General features: G+C 49.2%; 1 protein-coding gene across 1 annotated transcript in view; it reads left to right on the top strand.

Annotated features, from left to right (window-relative positions):
* DYSF (dysferlin) overlaps positions 1–19,218 on the top strand; it is a 211,045-nt gene that overhangs the window by 80,071 nt on the left and 111,756 nt on the right. Inside the window, 11 exon segments of the mRNA XM_031949204.1 lie at positions 409–457; positions 459–588; positions 4,197–4,325; positions 4,705–4,767; positions 5,240–5,290; positions 10,333–10,363; positions 11,006–11,121; positions 12,387–12,513; positions 14,320–14,423; positions 18,386–18,454; positions 18,714–18,757. Of these exon segments, the coding sequence (XP_031805064.1) occupies positions 409–457; positions 459–588; positions 4,197–4,325; positions 4,705–4,767; positions 5,240–5,290; positions 10,333–10,363; positions 11,006–11,121; positions 12,387–12,513; positions 14,320–14,423; positions 18,386–18,454; positions 18,714–18,757 (913 nt within the window).

The following is a 19,218-nucleotide window of genomic DNA, read 5'->3' as shown; positions in this document are numbered from 1 at the left end:
CATCCCCGGCCTTCAGCTGCTCCCTGGGGGGCTGCGCCCCACCTTGTGCTAGGTGTGGGCCCGGAGGAGACATGGTCCCTGCTGAGCGAAAGCACCGTGGACACGCGCTATTCAGGGAAGAAGTGGCCGGCCCCCACGGGTGAGAGAGGAGCGGGGTGCTGCCCCTCCCCCACCACCTAACTCCTCACTCCTGGCTCCAGGACGCGCGCGCCAGGGTGGGCTGGGCCATCTCACCTTCTGTCTGCTAACACCGCGGAAGCGCCTCCTCTCCTGCTCTCTCTCCGGTCATTTAATTGCCGTGGGACGCGATGGCGGGGTGTGTGTGGGGGGGTGGGCGCCGCCCCAAGGTGAGGGGCCTGGTGGGCTGCCTCTTACCCCATCCCTCTCTCCCTGCCGGCGGCTGGCCAGACACGGGGGGAGAGGAGGATGTGGAAGACCAGGGACTCACAGGAGAGGAGACGGCCCTCTCCGGACAAGAGTGCTCCCCCTGGACCCCCCCAAAAGAAGCTTCCCCCCACCCTTGGCGCACCAGGCCCTCAGAGGAAAGGGGCCCCGAAGCTGCTGTCCGACAAGCCTCAGGACTTCCAGGTGAGGGAGAGGTGTCTGTGTCTGTGTGCCTGCCTGCCTGTCTGCCTGTCTGCCTGTCTGTCTGTCTGTCTGCCTGTCTGCCTGCCTGTCTGTCTGTCTGTCTGCCTGCCTGCCTGCCTGTCTGCCTGTCTGTCTGTCTGCCTGCCTGTCTGCCTGTCTGTCTGCCTGCCTGTCTGTCTTCTTCTGCCTGCCTTTCCCCTCCCTGTCTTCCTGCCTGCCTGCTCTGCCCCTTCTGCCTGTCTGTCTGCTGCCTTCTTCCCTGCCTTCTGCCTGCCTGTCTTCTGCCTTTGCCTGTCTGTCTGTCTGTCTGCCTGCCTGCCTGCCTGTCTGTCTGTCTGCCCGTCTGCCTGTCTGTCTGTCTGCCTGCCTGTCTGCCTGTCTGCCTGTCTGCCTGCCTGTCTGTCTGTCTGTCTGCCTGCCTGTCTGCCCGTCTGCCTGTCTGTCTGTCTGCCTGCCTGTCTGCCTGCCTGTCTGCCTGCCTCCCTGTCTTCTGTCTCCCCGTCTGCCTTCTTCTGTCTGCCTGCCTGTCTTGCCTGTCTGTTCCTGCCTGCCTGTCTGTCGTCTGTCTGCCTGCCTTCTAATCACTGTCTTCTTCTTATTCTGTTGCCTCTGTCTTGCCTGTCTGCCTGTCTGCCTTCTGTCTCTGTGTCTGTCTTCTCCCTCTGCCTTCTTCTGTCTGCCTGCCTTCTGCCTGTTGCCCTTCTGCCTGCCTGTCTTCTTCTGTCTGCCTCCTGTCCCCTCTGCCTTCTGTCTGTCTGCCTGCCTGTCTGCCTGCCTGCCTGTCTGTCTGTCTGCCTGCCTGTCTGCCCGTCTGCCTGTCTGCCTGTCTGCCTGCCTGTCTGCCTGCCTGCCTGCCTGTCTGTCTGCCTGCCTGTCTGTCTGCCCATCTGCCCGTCTGTCTGTCTGCCTGTCTGTCTGTCTGTCTGCCTGCCTGTCTGTCTGCCCGTCTGCCCGTCTATTTTTCTGCCTGTTTCTTCATTGATCCCCTTTCCTGTTTTCTCCGGCCCATCGCTGCTCCCACCCAGTACAACAAAAATCCGGAAAAGGAAACATCTTTATTAGATTGTAACAGTTAGACGTGTATTTCAATGTATCTTGGGAAACAGTAAAATGCTGGGTTTTGGTTACTGACCTAGGCCTCTTAGGTCTTAATAATTGGCATTTTGGCTGGTGGGTCTCAGACTCTGAGACGGGTCCCGGCCGGTGGGTTGGTCACCCGGCACAGACTTTCTGCGCCTTGGCTTATCTTTCCATCCCGGCAGCGCACGTTCAGCCAGTGCTTTAAGAAAAGGTCTAAGCGGTTTTGTCAACTGAAGGATGGTATTTTTCCGTTTGCGATGAAACTGGTCTCAGAGGGGTTAAAGGGACAGATGGGGGAATCAGTCCCTAGAGTTAAAACGGCACAGTCTCTAGGGTGATGGGTCGGCCCCCGGTGGTATGATGAGGGCCTAAAATTGCCACAGAGGTGACATGATTTGCTCAAGAACACACAGGGGAGATGTGGGAGGGGAACCCAGACCCTCTGACTCTGCATCCATTCAATGAAAATTAAGTCGACTAGGATTTAGTGTGGTGGTTCTGAGGGTGCCAAGCTTTGTGGGGAGCGCTAACTAGCATGAAAAGACACAAATGAACCTAGCCCTTGTTCTAAAGGAGCAGGAGGCGAATATGGAGAAAGTCACTGGGGTGGGGGAGGGATTCTAGCAAGAGAATCAGGGGAAAGGCCTCCTGGGAGGGTGGTTGTTGATTTCAGGCCTGAGGGGATGAAGGGACAACAAGGGGTAGCAGTGGGGGTGGGTGGGCTGTCAGGCTTGGGAAATGAGCAGGAAGGAGTCACGCCCAAATGTGGGATGGATGCACAAGAGGGAGTGAGATCCCCATCACCAGAGGGCTACCACTGAGGCTGGATAGCCTCCTGGTGAAAATACTATCCCTCCCTCCCCCTTCCCTCCTTTCCTCCCTCCCTTCCTTCCTTCCTCCTTTCTTCCTTCCTTCCTTCTTCCCTCCTGCCTTTCTTCCTTTCCTCCCTCTCTTCTTTCCTCCATCCATTCATCTATCTCTCCATCCATCTTTCTGTTGGCCTGTTCATCTGTCTGTCCCTCATTCTATCCAACCATCCATCCATCCATCTTTCTATGTCTGTTTATCCATCTACTTATATTTTTATATCTTTTATGTCTGTCTTCCATCATCCTCTTTGGTCTGTTCATCTCAACTCAACTAACCATCCATCCATGTCTATTTATCCATCTCTATTTATCTCTACCCATTCATATCTACCATTCTATCTGTTTATATATCCAATCTCATTCTCTCCCTCCTTCCCGATAAATCCACCCATTCACAGATGTGTGCTGTTTTTCAGCAAGTTACTATACCCAAAACCCAAATATTTTAAAGGGACCCAATACTATTATTAACTAAAATCCCTCCTCTCCAAAATGGCAAAAAAACAAAAAACTCTCCTTTCTTACCGGGCAAGGCCTCTATTTCCATTTCCTCTTCTCTGACTTGGAGTGGAGCAGGGAAGAGAGGGATGGTAACACTTGATTTTCAAATTTCTTTCTATTCTACGATTCCCTGACTAGCTGAGGGAGAGAGACCCAATATAGTCACAAGGTTTGCAAAAGTCCTGTGAGAAAAAGATCTGGGTTATTTAATAATTTGTACTTAAAAAACAATTATTATTGATAAAACGTGTAAACATTGCCAGACATTAAAACAGTTGCCAACGTTTTGTTTCTTTCCACACTTTAGAAACTAAGCTGTTGTTGAGATATATAGTTTTCTTGATTTTTAATATTTCTAACCCCAACTTCCTGCTGGGGAATATTGCATTTAATGTTCACTTTCATGGAAGTAATAGTACCATATTAATGTCTCTGGGACTACTCTTGCTAAAGACTTAAGGCCCACTTGTGTTTTCACAACCATGGGCATAATGACAGAAGGCCAAAGGCCAAAAGCTTGATCAATATTCTTTCCCTGTCTGTTTTAGATTATAAGATTCCCTTAGGCTCGGGTCTTATAGATAGCTTGGTCTCATCACTTGTACAGAACCACTAAGTTTCAGAAATATCAGTGATCTTGGAGAAAGGGGTATGTTGTTAGTTATTTTATTCATAACTCTTCTTCTAGTGACCTTTGGGATCATTCATCCTTTGGGGGATCGTTTTATTTTTTCTTTTAAATTATTTTTTATTAAAGCTTTTTGTTTTCAAAACATATGAATGAATAATTTTTTTAAACACTGACTCTTGCAGAGCCTTGTGTTTCAGATTTTCTTCTCCATAGATGGCAAACAATCCAATATATGTTAGACATGCTAAAATATATGTTAAATCTGATATATGTGGTAAACATATTTATACAATTTTCATGCTGCATGAGAAAAGTCAAATCAAAAAGAAAAGAAAATGAGTAAGAAAACAAAATGCAAGCGAATAACAACAAAAAGAGTGAGAATGTTATGTTGTGATCCGCACTCCAGGGCACTGTAGGTTCTTAAAGTGTTTTGTCTCAGGGAATGTCTTTACTTTCTTCCTGTTTCCCCCTGCCCATCTTGGGCTGTCTCTCTGGCTCCCTCTGACCTCTCCCTCTGCTTGCAGATCAGGGTCCAAGTGGTAGAGGGACGCCAATTACCCGGGGTCAACATCCGGCCGGTGGTCAAGGTCACGGCCGCTGGGCAGACCAAGAGAACAAGAATCCGCAAAGGCAACAGCCCGGTCTTTGATGAGGTAAGCGACCCAGGGGGTCTTCTCTCATGGTGGAGATGGGAGAGACTTCCCCTTTGCTGTTTGTATTTATATGCTGAGACTGTCTCTCCAGAGCTGAGGTCATTTCTGATGAGGAGTCTTAGCCTTGACTTTGAACCTGAGCTCCTTCATAACTGAATTTTAGCACGTCTTAAGGACACTTTCCATGACACTACCCGAGACGGCAAGAACTGTTGTGGCCGAAATGATAAAAACAAAAATAAGATCATCAAAAGCCTCATCACCCAGAGGCCGCCCCTTGGCCAGTGGCTGCCTCGGGCCTCCTGTCCCTACTCTGTGACCCTGCAACCCACTGTTGGCTTGTCTGTGAATAGTGATCTATTCTTCCTTGTTTTGGCAGACTCTTTTCTTCAATGTCTTTGATTCTCCATTGGAGCTGTTTGATGAACCCATCTTTATTACGGTAAGTAGAGGAAGGGGGAGAGAGGGAAGAGAGGAGGGGAGGGAGAAAGAGAGAGAGAGAGAGAGAGAGAGAGAGAGAGAGAGAGAGAGAGAGAGAGAAAGAAGAAGAAGAAGAAGAAGGAGGAGGAGGAGGAGGAGGAGGAGGAGGAGGAGGAGAGAAGCAGAAAAAGAGAAATAGGCAGAGTTATTGCTTGAATGTGCTTAAAATAACCCTGAAGACCACTGACCATTTTTGTTCAGGATTAAGATAAAGGCACTCTGGGCTGGGGTGGGCAGAGGTGTGACATTTGCAGATGACATAAGCCTGGGAAGAACATTTAATCTTTTAGGGGAGGGGTCCCAGAAGATCTCAAAGCCTCGGAAATGTTATAGGGATAAATGTGGAGTCTTATATTTGAACTCAAAATACCCACTTCATTCATGCGAGTCAGGGCAGCAGCCGCTTTTAAGTGTTGGACTTTTCCCTCCTCCAGGTCGTGGATTCCCGTTCGCTCAGAACAGACGCTCTTATTGGGGAGTTTCGGGTAATTATCGTCTGTGCTTATCACTATCTCTCAATCACGCACTGTGGGGAGGGGTAACCCACAGATCATTTTTCTTGGGCTTTGTAATGTAATCTAGGCCACACATGTGTGTGCAAATGTGTTATGCTCGCACTACACACACTCACACTCACTCACACACATTCACACACTCACACTCACTCACACGCACATACACACACAACTGGATTCCCTGAATCTAAGGCTGGGCAAGGTTGTGCTGGTAAGTATTTAGTAACTCCCAGCACAGCTTTAAACTTTACCTGATTCTCAGATTTTCTTCATCACTTTCTCAAGCCCAGACAAACGACTAAATGACAAATCAGACCCTGATCGGTGGCACTGACTGATCTCCGAGGCTCTCGTGAGCTGGTCGGAGCTGCTGCAGCACGGCCGGGGACACGGGGGGCTCAGTATGTGCTTGTGGGGGGTGTAAAGTACAGCAGAGGAAGGGGGGACTGTCCTGGGACTGAGAGCATGTCCTGGATAAAACCCAAAGTGAGTAATGCTCGTGTGGATCATTGAGTGTGTAATGGAGGCCACGAATGGGAATTTAGAAAACGGAGAGTCGGAGGCTGGATCCTATTTGTTTCAGAAGGGGCCTGAGCTTCCATTGGTGGAGGGCTCTCCCACTGAGGTCCTTAGCATCCAGCACCTTCTCTGCAATATAGAGTGTTAAAGATGCTCAGTGATTATGTCACAAAATGAGGGGATGTCAGAGGTGAGAGTTTAACTCAGGTCTTTTTAGACGGCAAGACCGGCTCTTTCTCTACTGTTCCCCTGTGTGGTTAGGCCATTTTTTTTAAAAAAAGGAGTCTTAGGGTAACTAAGTGCAGTGCACTGCACCGGTGCAGTGGATAGAGCACCAGCCGTGAAGTCAGGAGGACCCAAGTTCAAATCTGGCCTCAGACACTTAACAGGCAAGTCACTTAACCCCAATTGCCTTAGCACCCCCCTCCCCCCCAAAAAGGAGTCTTTATGTCTTCTAATTCATCAATAAAGAGGTGGAAGATTTTAATCTCATTAACAGGTTAAATAAAATATTCTTTTACTTTATAGGAGGCAACATGCCATAATGCAGGATTCTAAACAGTTTTTGAGGGGGTTCTGGACCCCTCAGGAAGCCTGGTGAAGCCTGGGGAGCCCTTCTCAGAATTATGTTTTTGGAAATATCAAATAAAACAGTTAAGATTAGAAAGGGAAGCACTTATAGTGAAACCCAGTTATGAGAGCATTAAAAAAACAAACTTTCCACCAATGAAGAGGAAATTAGAGAAATAATAAGGAGTTATTTTGCTCAACTTTATGCCAATAAATTTGATAACCTAAGTGAAATGGATGACTACCTCCAAAAATATAGACTTCCCAGACTAACAGAGGAGGAAGTAAATTGGTTGAATAGTCCCATTTCAGAAAAAGAAATTAAAAGAAATAAAAAGAAAAGGCAATTAAACAACTCCCTAAGAAAAAATCCCCAGGACCCGATGGATTTACATGTGAATTTTACCAAACATTTAAAGAACAATTGGCCCCAATGCTATATAAATTATTTGATAAAATAGGGAATGAAGGAGTCCTACCAAATTCCTTCTATGACACAGACATGGTACTGATACCTAAACCAGGTAGGCTGAAAACAGAGAAAGAAAATTATAGACCAATCTCCCTAATGAATATTGATGCTAAAATCTTAAATAAGATATTAGCAAAAAGACTACAGAAAATCATCTCCAAGATAATACACTATGATCAAGTAGGATTTATACCAGGAATGCAGTTCTGGTTCAATATTAGGAAAACTATCAATATAATTGGCCATGTTAATAACCAAATTAACAAAAACCATATGATTATCTCAATAGATGCAGAAAAAGCATTTGATAAAATCCAACATCCATTCCTATTAAAAACACTTGAGAGTATAGGAATAAATGGACTTTTCCTTAAAATAATCAGCAGCATCTATTTAAAACCATCAGTAAGCATCATATGTAATGAAGACAAACTGCAACCATTCCCAATAAGATCTAGAGTGAAACAAGGTTGCCCACTATCACCGTTACTATTTAATATTGTATTAGAAACACTAGCTATAGCAATAAGAGCTGAGAAAAAGATTAAAGGAATAAGAATAGGCAATGAGGAAACCAATTATCACTCTTTGCCGATGACATGATGGTATACTTAGAGAACCCCAGAGATTCTGCTAAAAAGTTATTAGAAATAATCCACAACTTTAGCAAAGTTGCTGGTTATAAAATAAACCCACATAAGTCATCAGCATTCTTATATATCACTAACAAAATCCAACAGTCAGAGTTACAAAGAGAAATTCCATTTAAAGTAACTACTGATAATATAAAATACTTAGGAATCTGTCTGCCAAAGGAAAATCAGAAACTTTATGAGCAAAATTACAGACCACTTTTCACACAAATTAAGTCTGATCTAACCAATTGGAAAAATATTAAATGCTCTTGAATGGGGCGAGCAAATATAATAAAGATGACAATATTACCTAAACTAATCTATTTATTTAGCGCTATACCAGTCAGACTCCCAAAAAACTATTTTAATGACCTAGAAAAAATAACAACAAAGTTCATATGGAAAAACAAGGTCAAGAATTTCAAGGAATTAAGAAAAAAAATCAAATGATGGTAGCACTGTACAGATCTAAAATTATATTATAAACAGCAATTACCAAAACTATTTAGTATTGCTAAGGAATAGATTATTGATCAGTGGAATAGATTAGAGTTCAAGGATAAAACAGTCAACAAATATAGCAACCTAGTCTTTGACAAACCCAAAGATCCCAGCTTTTGGGATAAGAACTTACTGTTTGATAAAAATTGCTGGGAAAATTGGAAACTAATATGGCAGAAACTAGGCATTGATCCATACTTAACGCCGTACACCAAGATAAGGTCAAAATGGGTTCATGACCTAGGCATAAAGAATGAAATTATTAATAAATTAGAGGAACATAGGATAGTTTACCTCTCAGACCTGTGGAAGGGGAAGGTCTTTATGACCAAAGCAGAACTAGAGATCATTACTGATCACAAAATAGAAAATTTCGATTATACCAAACTGAAAAGTTTTTGTACAAACAAAACTAATGCAGACAAGATTAGAAGGGAAGCAATAAACTGGGAAAATATTTTACAGTCAAGTTCTGATAAAGGCCTCATTTCCAAAATATAAGAAATTAACTCTAATTTATAAAATCAAGCCATTCTCAATTGAAAAATGGTCAAAGGATATGTAGACAATTCTCAGATGAAGAAATTGAAACTATTTCTAGTCATATGAAAAGATGCTCAAGTCATTATTAATCAGAAATGCAAATTAAAGACAACTCTAAGATACCACTACACACCTGTCAGATTGGCTAAGATGACAGGAAAAATAATGATGATTGTTGGAGGGATGTGGGAAAACTGGACATTGATGCATTGTTGGTAGTTATGAACAGATCCAACCATTTTGGAAATGAATTTGGATCTATGCTCAAAAAGTTATCAAACTGTGCATACCCTTTGATCCAGCAGTGTTACTACTGGGCCTATATCCCAAAGAGATTATAAAGAAGGGAAAGGGACCTGTATGTGCACGAATGTTTGTGGCAGCCCTTTTTGTAGTGGCCAGAAACTGGAAACTGAATGGATGCCCATCAGTTGGAGAATGGCTGAATAAATTGTGGTATATGAATATTATGGAATATTACTGTTCTGTAAGAAATGACCAACAGGATGATTTCAGAAAGGCCTGGAGAGACTTACACGAACTGATGCTGAGTGAAATGAGCAGGACCAGGAGATCATTATATACTTCAACAACAATACTATATGATGACCAGTTCTGATGGACCAGGCCATCCTCAGCAACGAGATCAACCAAATCATTTCTAATGGAGCAGGAATGAACTGAAATAGCTATGCCCAGAAAAAGAACTCTGGGAGATGACTAAAAACCATTACATTGAATTCCCAATCCCTATATTTATGCACACATGCATTTTTGATTTCCTTCACAAGCTAATTGTACAATATTTCAGAGTCTGATTCTTTTTCTACAGCAAAATAACGTTTTGGTCAGGTATACTTATTGTGTATCTAATTTATATTTTAATATATTTAACATCTACTGGTCATCCTGCCATCTAGGGGAGGGGGGGGGGTAAGAGGTGAAAAATTGGAACAAGAGGTTTGGCAATTGTTAATGCTGTAAAGTTACCCATGTATATATCCTGTAAATAAAAGGCTATTAAAAAAAAAAAAAAAAAAACAAATTCTCCGGCCCCACGCCTGCCCTCATGGCCACAGTACTGGACGCGGACCCATAAGCTCAGAGGTCCGGAGAGGGAAGGACCATTTAACATTACGTCCCCATTCTACAGATAAAACTAAGGTCAGGAGGAGCTGGGCATGACTCCCCCATCAGATAGTTCTCATTTATGTCATTATTAACAAATCATTTCACTCCCAACCTTAGTTCATCTATAAAATGGGGGTGGGTGGGGGTGGCCAAGTGGTCCGAGGGCCAGCCGTGGAATCAGGCGGATCTTGGTTTCAGAAGGACAGACACTGGTGTACACATGTATGTGTCATATATGTGCAATATCACACACACGACACATGTACAAGGTAGATGTAATATGGTATATGCATAACACACATGAGACATGCAGTGCACATGGGCATTACACACATGTATATACAACATACATGTACATGTATTATATATGCATACATTTGTCCTTTGTGAACAGCAAAGTGTTATATAAATATTATCTATTATTTTGTTTTTGTCAATAAAATTCTCAAGGCCAATGCACACTAACTTCCATTTCCCTGGAAAACTCTGCTGTACAAAATGGGCTTTTCCTCCGCCATTTTAAAAAATGGAATTTTAGTTATATTTCGGCCTTGGAACCTCAGAGACCCCTCGCCCTTTGCTCTTATACCCGGGTTGGGGGGAGGAGTTAATCATCCATTTCTTCTTCTTTTGATTTCCAGATGGACATTGGATCCGTTTACGCAGAACCCAGTGAGTTAAGGGGGTTTTTCCCAAATGGGGATTCTGGGAAAACTTTGGGACCCGCATTTCAGATCTCCACTGAGCATTCGCCAGGCCCAAATTCAGTGTAGAAGGCTTTGTCTTGGGATTCAGAGTTAGACTAATAAGGGAGAGAAGCCATCCACTGATTAAGCACAGAAATGGCTGCCCCGGAGTCTTCCCAGGCCGGACTCCTCCATCTAGAATCCCGGTTCTGGTGGGGGCCCCTAAGTGCAGTTTAAGCAGTGTTGGGGTCCCCCTCCCTATTGCTGCTGTCACAGAGCAGGGAGGGTCCCCCGTGCTCCAAGTGCCCCTCAGTGATCAGTGGGGAACTCCCTTCCCAATCCTCTCCAGCCTGGGACTCTCCTTTGGGGGGTCCCCCTTCACCTCCCTCAAGCCTTAAGGAGGGCGCTCGCCGGAGACCCAGGGTTTTCCTCTCTGGGACCTCCTGCCCGCAGCCAGAGCCTGCCCTGTGTCAGGGGCCTGTCTCACCTGTCCCACAGGGGCCTGCTGCTCTCCCTCCTCTGAGCCTCAGCCAGGCCTGGGGTTCAAGCTCAGGGGGCGGCCATGACTCTGAGGCCCCCATACCTGAGGAGAAGAGGGGTCATCACTAACGGGCGCCCTCTTTTGTAGGACACGCCTATCTCAGGAAGTGGCTGCTGCTTTCCGACCCTGATGACTTCTCAGCAGGGGCCAAAGGCTACCTAAAAGTCAGCCTTTTTGTGCTGGGCCCGGGAGATGAAGCCCCCGTGAGTACCAGCCTTCTCGGGCGTGTTGGTCAAGGGCCTTCTTGTTTGTAGCCTGGTCCTGCCTGGGAGCCACAGCCCCACTGCCCTCCCGAGTCCTGGGCGGCATCCCCTAGGTCACACAGCTAGGCTTTGGGAGCATGGAGTGAAAACCTGGGGGCTCTGGCTCCCAGCCTATGCCCAGGGAGGACACATTACCCAGCCTGGGAGGGAGCTGCCGCCCTCTGCTCCCAGACTGGGTTTACCTTCCGGGCCCACCTGAGCAAACCGGGTCTCTGGGACAGCCAGACTGCTTGGGGGTACCCCCCAGGGGAGGTGCCCCTGAACAACTCCCCATTCCCTTGTTTGCCTCCTCAAAGGAGGCAGCTGGGCGGCTCTGGAGGGGGAGAGTGCTGGAAGACCCTGAGGTCAGATCTGGCCCCCATACTTACTGCGTGTGCTCGGTCTCTTCAACAATACACCGCCTGACCTCCTGGAGGGGGGGGGTGTTGAGAGTCTATTCATTCTTTTTGTCTGTTTGTCCATCTATCCATCCATCTGTCCCTTTATCCCTCTTTCTATCTGTCCATCCATCCATCCCTCATCCATCTCTGTCCGTCTGCCTGTCTATCTATCTGTCTTTCTACCTGTCTATCTATTTATGCATGTATTTGTCCATCTTTCTTTCTGCCTGTCTATGTGTCTGTCTATCTATCTGTGTTTCTGTCTATGTGTGTGTCTGTCTCTCCTATCTATCACCTACATCTTTATCTGTCTGTCTATCTACTATCTGTCTGTCTGCCTACCTACCTATCTATCTTTTTCTCTGTCGGTGTATTTGTCCATCTCTCTGTTTATCTAATTTTTAACTTTAAAGGATTTTAAAATCACAAGTTATTATTATTATTATTATTATTATTATTATTATTATTATTATTATACAGATCTCTCTACCTGTCTAGACTAAAGATGGCTTTAACCCCTCCCCCCCATAGATGTCCAATCATTTAACCTTCCCCGTAGCCCCTGGGAAGTGAGCAGGGCAGAGATTATGGTCTATGACGGACAGGTCCAGAACCAGATCCAGAGTGAGTGACTTGTGTCGTCTCACAGCCAATTAACGGTAGGACCAGAAGGGAGACCCTTTGCCCCCCAGGCTGGCACTCTCGGCCTTGGTATTCTTGAACAAAAAACAAAATAGAGAACTGGCCAGCAATGTTCAAACTCGCCCCCCCTGCCTAACCCCGCCGCTAATCTGGGTCTGCTCTGCTGTTTGCTTGGCTCCTCAGTTGGAAAGGAAAGAGGCCGCAGAAGACAAGGAGGACATCGAGGGAAACCTGCTGCGTCCCACCAGCGTGGCCCTGCGTGGGGCTCATTTTTGCCTGAAGGTCTTCCGGGCTGAGGATCTGCCCCAGAGTGAGTCCCGGGAACCGGGCTTGGGTGACCAATGAACCCAAGAGTCCCTGGAGTCCGAGCCTGTGACTGTTACCTCTTGGGCAGCTCCTGGCAGGGGCTGTTTCTTTATGAAGGCCTGTGAGATCGTGGCCAGTTTGGGGGGAAGTGGCCTGGCCGTGGGGGGTCCCCTGGGCGCTTGGCTGGATTTCTTTAGCAGAAAATTTATCTGTCTATTCATAAAGTCCATTGTTTAAGGGAGAGTTTCTGTCCTGATTATGGTCAGTAGGAAAAGGAAGGGTGTTTTATTTCCATTTCAAAACTAGAAAGACGGAAGTCTTCCTAGCACTGCCTTTGGCACTTCTTGACTGAGACTCTAGACAAGTCCCTTAACCTTCATGTGCTATAGGCCAGTCTCTGAGACTCTGAGCTGCAGAGAAAGTGGCTATCTGTGCTGTGGAAGGAGTTTCCTCACTGGGGAGTTCCCTATGACGAGCTCCAGTCCTCTTCTTGTTATTCTTGTTGTTATTACTGTTAGGAGTCACAGGGACAGGTACCGGGTGGTTTGGGTGCTCTGGCATCCCCGTAGCTCTCAGGGGTCACCGGCAGGCAGAGGTGCCCCATCAGCTCCCTAGTTTTCAGCCCCTTTCGCAGAGCCTGCTTCCCCTGGGGATACAATCGCTCCACTAGGAGCCACCCGACCTGCTCAAAGCTGGAACAACCAGGCTGGCGGCTGCGGCATCTGGCTGCTTCCTTGGGAAGCAGCGGCCGCTTCCATGGCTGCCCAGGGTGCGGGGGAGCAGGGGGAGGGGACTGAGCCACGAGCCAGAGTCTCCCACGGGGGCGTGAGTGCCCCTCACTCACAGCAAGCATCTGGGGTGGCCCAGCTCTGCCCCACTTTACACCGGCCTCCCTTAGGATGGGAATGGCGACCGAACCTGGAGATCGTTGGTGAAGTAGGGAACGCCCAGGGGAGAAAACTTCCTCCCAAGGGGCTGTGACTTGTCCAGGGTCCCACAGCCAATGAGTGAGGCAGTTCTTAAACTCAGGTTTCCTGGTTTCAAGGTTAATCATCCACAGCCCCAACTGTCTCTTGGCACAAAGTAATTGCTTAGCCTTTGCTTCATTCACTTGTTCATCCATCCATTTACCCATCCATTCTTTCAATTATTCATTCTTTCATCCATTCACCCATCCATTCTATGATTTATTCCTTCATTCATTCATCCAATCTTTCATTTATTCATTTTCACATTCACATTCATTCACTCATCCATCCACTCATTTGTTCATTTTCCCATCCATTTATTCATCCATCATTCGTTTTTTTAATCCATCTCAAAATGGTGCCCGAGTGGGACCCCGTGTGCGTATTTATGTGTCTTCCCCCCGCTCCCACCCTAGAGTCACAGCACAGCAACATGACTGTGATGATAACTAGGCCATCCGGCCATTCACTCTTTCATCCGTTCCCCCATCCATTCTGTGATTTATTCCTTCCTTTATCCATCCAGTCTTTCATTTATTCATTCACTCATCCATCCATTCATTTGTTCATTTCCCATTCATTCATTCATTTTTTAAAAACCCATCTCAAAATGGTGCCCGGGTGGGACCCTGTGAGCGTATTTATGCATCTTCCCTCTGCTCCCACCCTAAAGTGACAGCGCAGCAACATGACTGAGATGAAGATAGGGTAGAGACTCCCATTTCTCTGGATTTGATGAGGGAAGCCCCGGGGCTGGGAGGTGAGGAAGGGCCAAGCTCTACGGGATGGAGGGTCAGGGGAGGGGCCGTCCCCCCTGATCCCGGCCTTCTCTTCCCCCTCAGTGGATGATGCGGTGATGGACAGCGTGAAGCAGATCTTTGGCTTTGAAAGCAACAAGAAGAACCTGGTCGACCCCTTCGTGGAAGTCAGCTTTGCGGGCAGGATGGTAAGGAGGCGCCGGGTGTGGGAGCGGGCGCCCGGGCTCACCTTCTCTGGGTTATGGCCTGAGTTTGCTGTTCCTGCTCTCTTTACCTTGTGGGATGTGCTGGAGGGGGGTGGGGGTGGGGGCAGACAGACAGAGACACAGAGACACAGAGAGAGACACAGACAAAGTCATCAACTCAATCAACATTCATCAGGAGTCCTTGAGGTGCTGGGACAGCCAGACAGAGGCCTGACTTTTCTTGTCCTGAGGGAGCTCAGAAGTCATTGAGGGAAAGGGGAAGGAGGATAATATTTTTACACATGAATAAATACAACAGAAGTTCTTTCTCTGTCTCTCTGGTTCTGTCTCTGTCTCTGTCTCTCTGTCTTGGTCTGCCTCCCTCTCTATTTCTCTTTCTCTCCCTTTATCTCTCTTTCTCTGTCTCTCTCTTTCTCTGTGTCTCTCTTTGTCTTTGTCTCTGTCTTTATCTCTTTCTGTTTCTATCTGTTTCTGCCTCTCTGTGTCTCTCTGTCTGTCTGTTTCTGTCTGTCTCTCTCTCCTTCCCTTCTTCCCTCCTTCTTTCCTCCCCCCCCCTCTCTCTCTCTTTCTCTCTTTCTCTCTCCCTCTCCCCCCCCTCCTTTTCTCTCTCCCTTCCTCCCCCCTCTCTCTCTGATGGAGCAGGGGACAGGGGTTAGGGATGCCAGCTCAGTTACACCATTAGAGAGCTTTGCCAAGAGCCCTCACGCTGAGGCTGACCGCCATGTAGAGAGACAGCCGTGATGCCGGAGAGGATTCGAGGCAGGGAGGACAGGCTGGACAGAGCCAGCCAGGTGGGAGGTGGGAGGCCGGTGGGTCAGTGGGCGGGTCTGAGGGGCTGGGTAACAGGGAAACTTCAGCTCAAATCCTGCTTTGCGTCCTTAGCTCTGTGACCCTGGACAAGCCACTAGCTTCCCATCTATTAAATGGGACACTAAGAGCACTTACCTCAGGCTTATGGGAATCCAGTAAGGGCCCCGTTAACTGCTTTGCTCGCCTTAAAGGGCTGAAGAAACGCTGGCTTCTCGATGGTGAAGATTTCCTTTGGGGGCGGGGGGTTACATGAGCTAAGTCCAGCCATCTTGGCTGGACCTGGGCCCAGGATTAGAAACATCAGAGGATGGGAGGTTTTTTTCAGAGACATGAGACTGAGGCTCAAGGCAATGGGCTCGTGAAGCTCGATAAGGGTCTGACTGAGCTGGCTGGGGCTAAGTGCTGAGGATTTGTCCAGATGGAGAAACTGAGGCCGAAGTGATTAAATACATCCTCATAAAGCTAGAAAGGGACTTGGAGGCTTTTTCCAGGAAAGGAAATTGAGCCTCAAGGCAATGGGTTCATAAAGCTCTACAAGGGTCTGCCTGAGCTGTCTGGGGCTAAGTGGTGGGGACTTGTCCCAGATCACACTGGTTGGAGGCAGGAGCTTCCTGAATCCTGGTCCCCGGCTCCAAGGCTGCCCCCCAGAGCCACGTGGCAAGTCCCTGATGGTCCCAGACCATCTCTAGGCCGCTCTCCTGCTCTCTCCCCAACGGCTCCCTGGGCTTCTTTGCACCCCGAATTTCGCTGCCTCCATTTCTCACTAATTTTTATTGAGGTGAATCCTGCACTTTGGACTGGCCTGTGACATAGCGGCGCCTTCCTCCGAGGCTCCCAACAGCCCTGGTCCCGCTTTTCCAATGAGGAAACTGAGCCAGAGCAGAGCCACAAAGCCGCCGGAGAGGGGATTCAGGCTCGGGCCTTGGTGACTCTGGGCCGAGCCCCCGAGCGGCAGCCCCTGAGCCCCTCCAGGGGCTGGGGGAGGGGTCGGTGCTGTGGAAGGAAGGCCTTGGGAGGGGGCGGGGAGGGGGGCTTGCTGGCTGGGTGACTTGGGGCGGCTCGGTCCCGGTGGCCTCACCTGGGCCAGGAAGGCTGGGTCTGGTCACAGCTTCCAGTGCCTCCCATGTGGCCCCTTGGATCTTTGCCTGCCACTCGTGTCTGGGGAGGGAGGCGGGGGCCAGGGCGTGGGCACGGAGGCCTGGGCGGGGGCAGCATCCGCCCCTGTAATGTGGCTTTCTGTAGACGCCGGGGCTGCCAACATGTTATTGCAGGAAGCTCATCTGTGGGGAGCCGGGGGCTGGGGGCCAGGCTTTCCCTCTCCAGAGGAGGGGGGCAGCCAGGGCTTCCTGGCAGAACCTCAGCCCCTTCCCCTTTCCTCTGGCCCTGGGCTCCCACCCATCTCCCCGGGCCCGACTCCTTGGCCAATCAGCTGTACCCCCATGTGTGAGCTCCGGGGATCTGGGGAAGGGGCTTTGGCCACATGCTCTCCAGAGCTGCAGGCTGGCGCCCTCCCCATCTGTGTCCTGTGGGGGGTCCACTTTTCTGGTGCTTTCCTTGTCTGCATGTGTGTGTGGGACATCTGGGTGCCCAGGGCTCCTCAATGCGCCCATCAGCACAGTGGGCATTGCCTGTGTCTCTGCGCCGTGTGTTTGTGGTGGGTGAGCGGGTGTGCCCAAGGGACGCCCCTTTCTCAGAGCTACAGCCTGGGTCTACGTGTGGGGCCGGGGCCTCCCAATCTTTGGCCCAGGCCCCCCCGGGGATGCTCAGCCCTGTCTGGCCTGACCCAGCCTGGGGCCTCGGCTGGCTCTCCCCGGCAGTTCCCCATGTGCACACACTGTGGTGCTGCTGTCTAAGGAACAGGCCCGAGGCTGAGCTGCCTGGCTGAGCAGAGAGAGCCAGGCCCGTCCCGGAGAGGCTGGGCTAGTCCGGGGGAGGCCAGGATAGTCCGGGAGAGGCCAGGCTGGTCCAGGGTGGTCTGTGGGCAGGAGTTGGAGGCCACGTGAGGTACTGGGCTGGCCCCTTGTCCCCTCATCCCCATAATCCAGGGCTCCAAAATGCCGTCCAGGCAGGGGGGAGGGGTGCCAAGCGTGGTTCAGGGCCCAGGGAGGCCTGGGCAAGGCTCGGTGCCCAGAGTGTGGGAGGGGGTGGTCCTGGAGAAGAGAAGACTGGGGGGGGGCTTCTGGATGAAGGGCCCTGTGGAAGAGAGACTGGTCCCCGGGGCCAAGGATGGACGCTGGGTCCGGGGACGGAGGCGGCGAGTGCAGCCAGGAGAGCTGCCCACTGTGGAGTGCTCCTGGCAGGAGCAGCGGTTTCTGCCCCTCGGAGGTCTCGGGCGGAGGCTGGATGGCCACTTGTTGGAGGTTCTTCCTCAGGGCCCGTCTCTGAGCCCCGTGCTCTGGGACTGTGGGAGACGGCCAGCCTGGGGCAGGCTGGGGCCTCCTCAGAAGGACCCAGAGAAACCTTGGCCCGGGAGGGGAGAGACCCCTAATGGGTCCCAAGGTCACAGGCGCGACCTTCCGGGGGCAAGGGGGGGGGGCCCGGCTTTGGAGTCACAACCTGGCTCCCGGTGATACCCAGCAGGCACCGGGCCCAGGGCTGGGATACAGAGAAAGGCAAAGGACCGGCGCCCTGGGAGGCTTTTGGGCGCCCTGGCAGGGGCTTTCGGGCGCCCTGGGAGGGGCTTTTGGGTGCCCTGGGAGGCTTTTGGGCGCCCTGGGAGGGGCTTTCGGGCACCCTGGGAGGGGCTTTCAGCCTCCGGAAAACAACCGGTTACCAACAGGCCTTTGAGGCCATGATTGGGAGATGATCAGGCCAGGGAAGGCTCCACAACGAGAGGAACTGGCGCCAGCTGGTGGCCAAATGCACAATAACACATGGAATCAGGAGGACCTGAGTTCAAATCCAGCCTCCGCCTGATCTTGGGCACAGTAATTAATTCTATAAACTTAATTAACTTAATTCCTGATCACTTTGGGAGGAAAAACCAGAGGGATCCAGCAGCCTTTTGGAGAATTGGGATTTTAGCTGGGCCTTGAGGGCTGGCGGGCGGCCGGATGGTGCTGCCGGGAGACGGAGAAGCTCAGAGTCTCACGATTCTGATCCCGTGACCGTTCCGTTGCCTTTTGTCTTCCCAGCTCTGCAGTAAAATTTTGGAGAAGACGGCTTACCCTCAGTGGAACCAAAACATCACGCTGCCGGCCATGGTGAGGGGGTTTGGGGAAGGGGGTCCTGGGAAGGAGGAGGAGACCCTGCTTGCTCTCCCCCTTCTCCACCCTCCCCATCTTTCTCCCTGCCTGAATCCCTGGGCCGATCCACTGCCCTCACCCCGTTCAGATCAGCCCGGGAGGTCAAGATCATCGGCTCTTCCCTTAGCCAAGGGCCCTCGGGATGCTCCACGGTCCTTCTGGGGGTTCCTTTCCCAGGAGACCCCTTTCACTCAAGTCTTATCTTCCCTTTCCTCAGTTTCCCTCAATGTGTGACAAGATGAGGATTCGGGTCATGGACTGGTGAGTGCTCTGTCTCTGTAAAACTACTAATAATTTTAGTAATAAAAGTATCTTTTAACATCTGCTCAATTCAATTCGAGTATTTATTAAACACCTACTGTATGCCAGGCGCCATGCCAGGTGCTGACAATTGCTCACTTGTTTTTCATTTTACTTTGTTTAAAGTAAAATTTCTTTTACTCTTTTATTTTTCATTTTACTTTTGTTTAAATTAATAAGCATGTATTTTCTCTCCCTCTTATCCACCTCAATGTAAAAGAAAAAGGGAAAAAAAAAACACACCCCTTGTTAAAAACATGCCTCGCAAAGCAAAACCAGTTTCCACATTGTATCCAAAAATGTATCTCCTTCCGCATCTTGACAAGGGATATTTACACAGGGCCTTTTAAAGCTTACAGGATACACCATTTTCCCGTGTGACCCTCTACAGTCCTGTGAAATAGGTACTGCAGGTGTCATAT

This window comes from Sarcophilus harrisii, chromosome 2, assembly GCF_902635505.1.
Source record: "Sarcophilus harrisii chromosome 2, mSarHar1.11, whole genome shotgun sequence".
Lineage (NCBI taxonomy): Eukaryota > Metazoa > Chordata > Mammalia > Dasyuromorphia > Dasyuridae > Sarcophilus > Sarcophilus harrisii.
The sequence above is the reverse complement of the archived record's forward strand: the minus strand, read 5'-3'. Positions and strand labels throughout refer to the sequence as shown.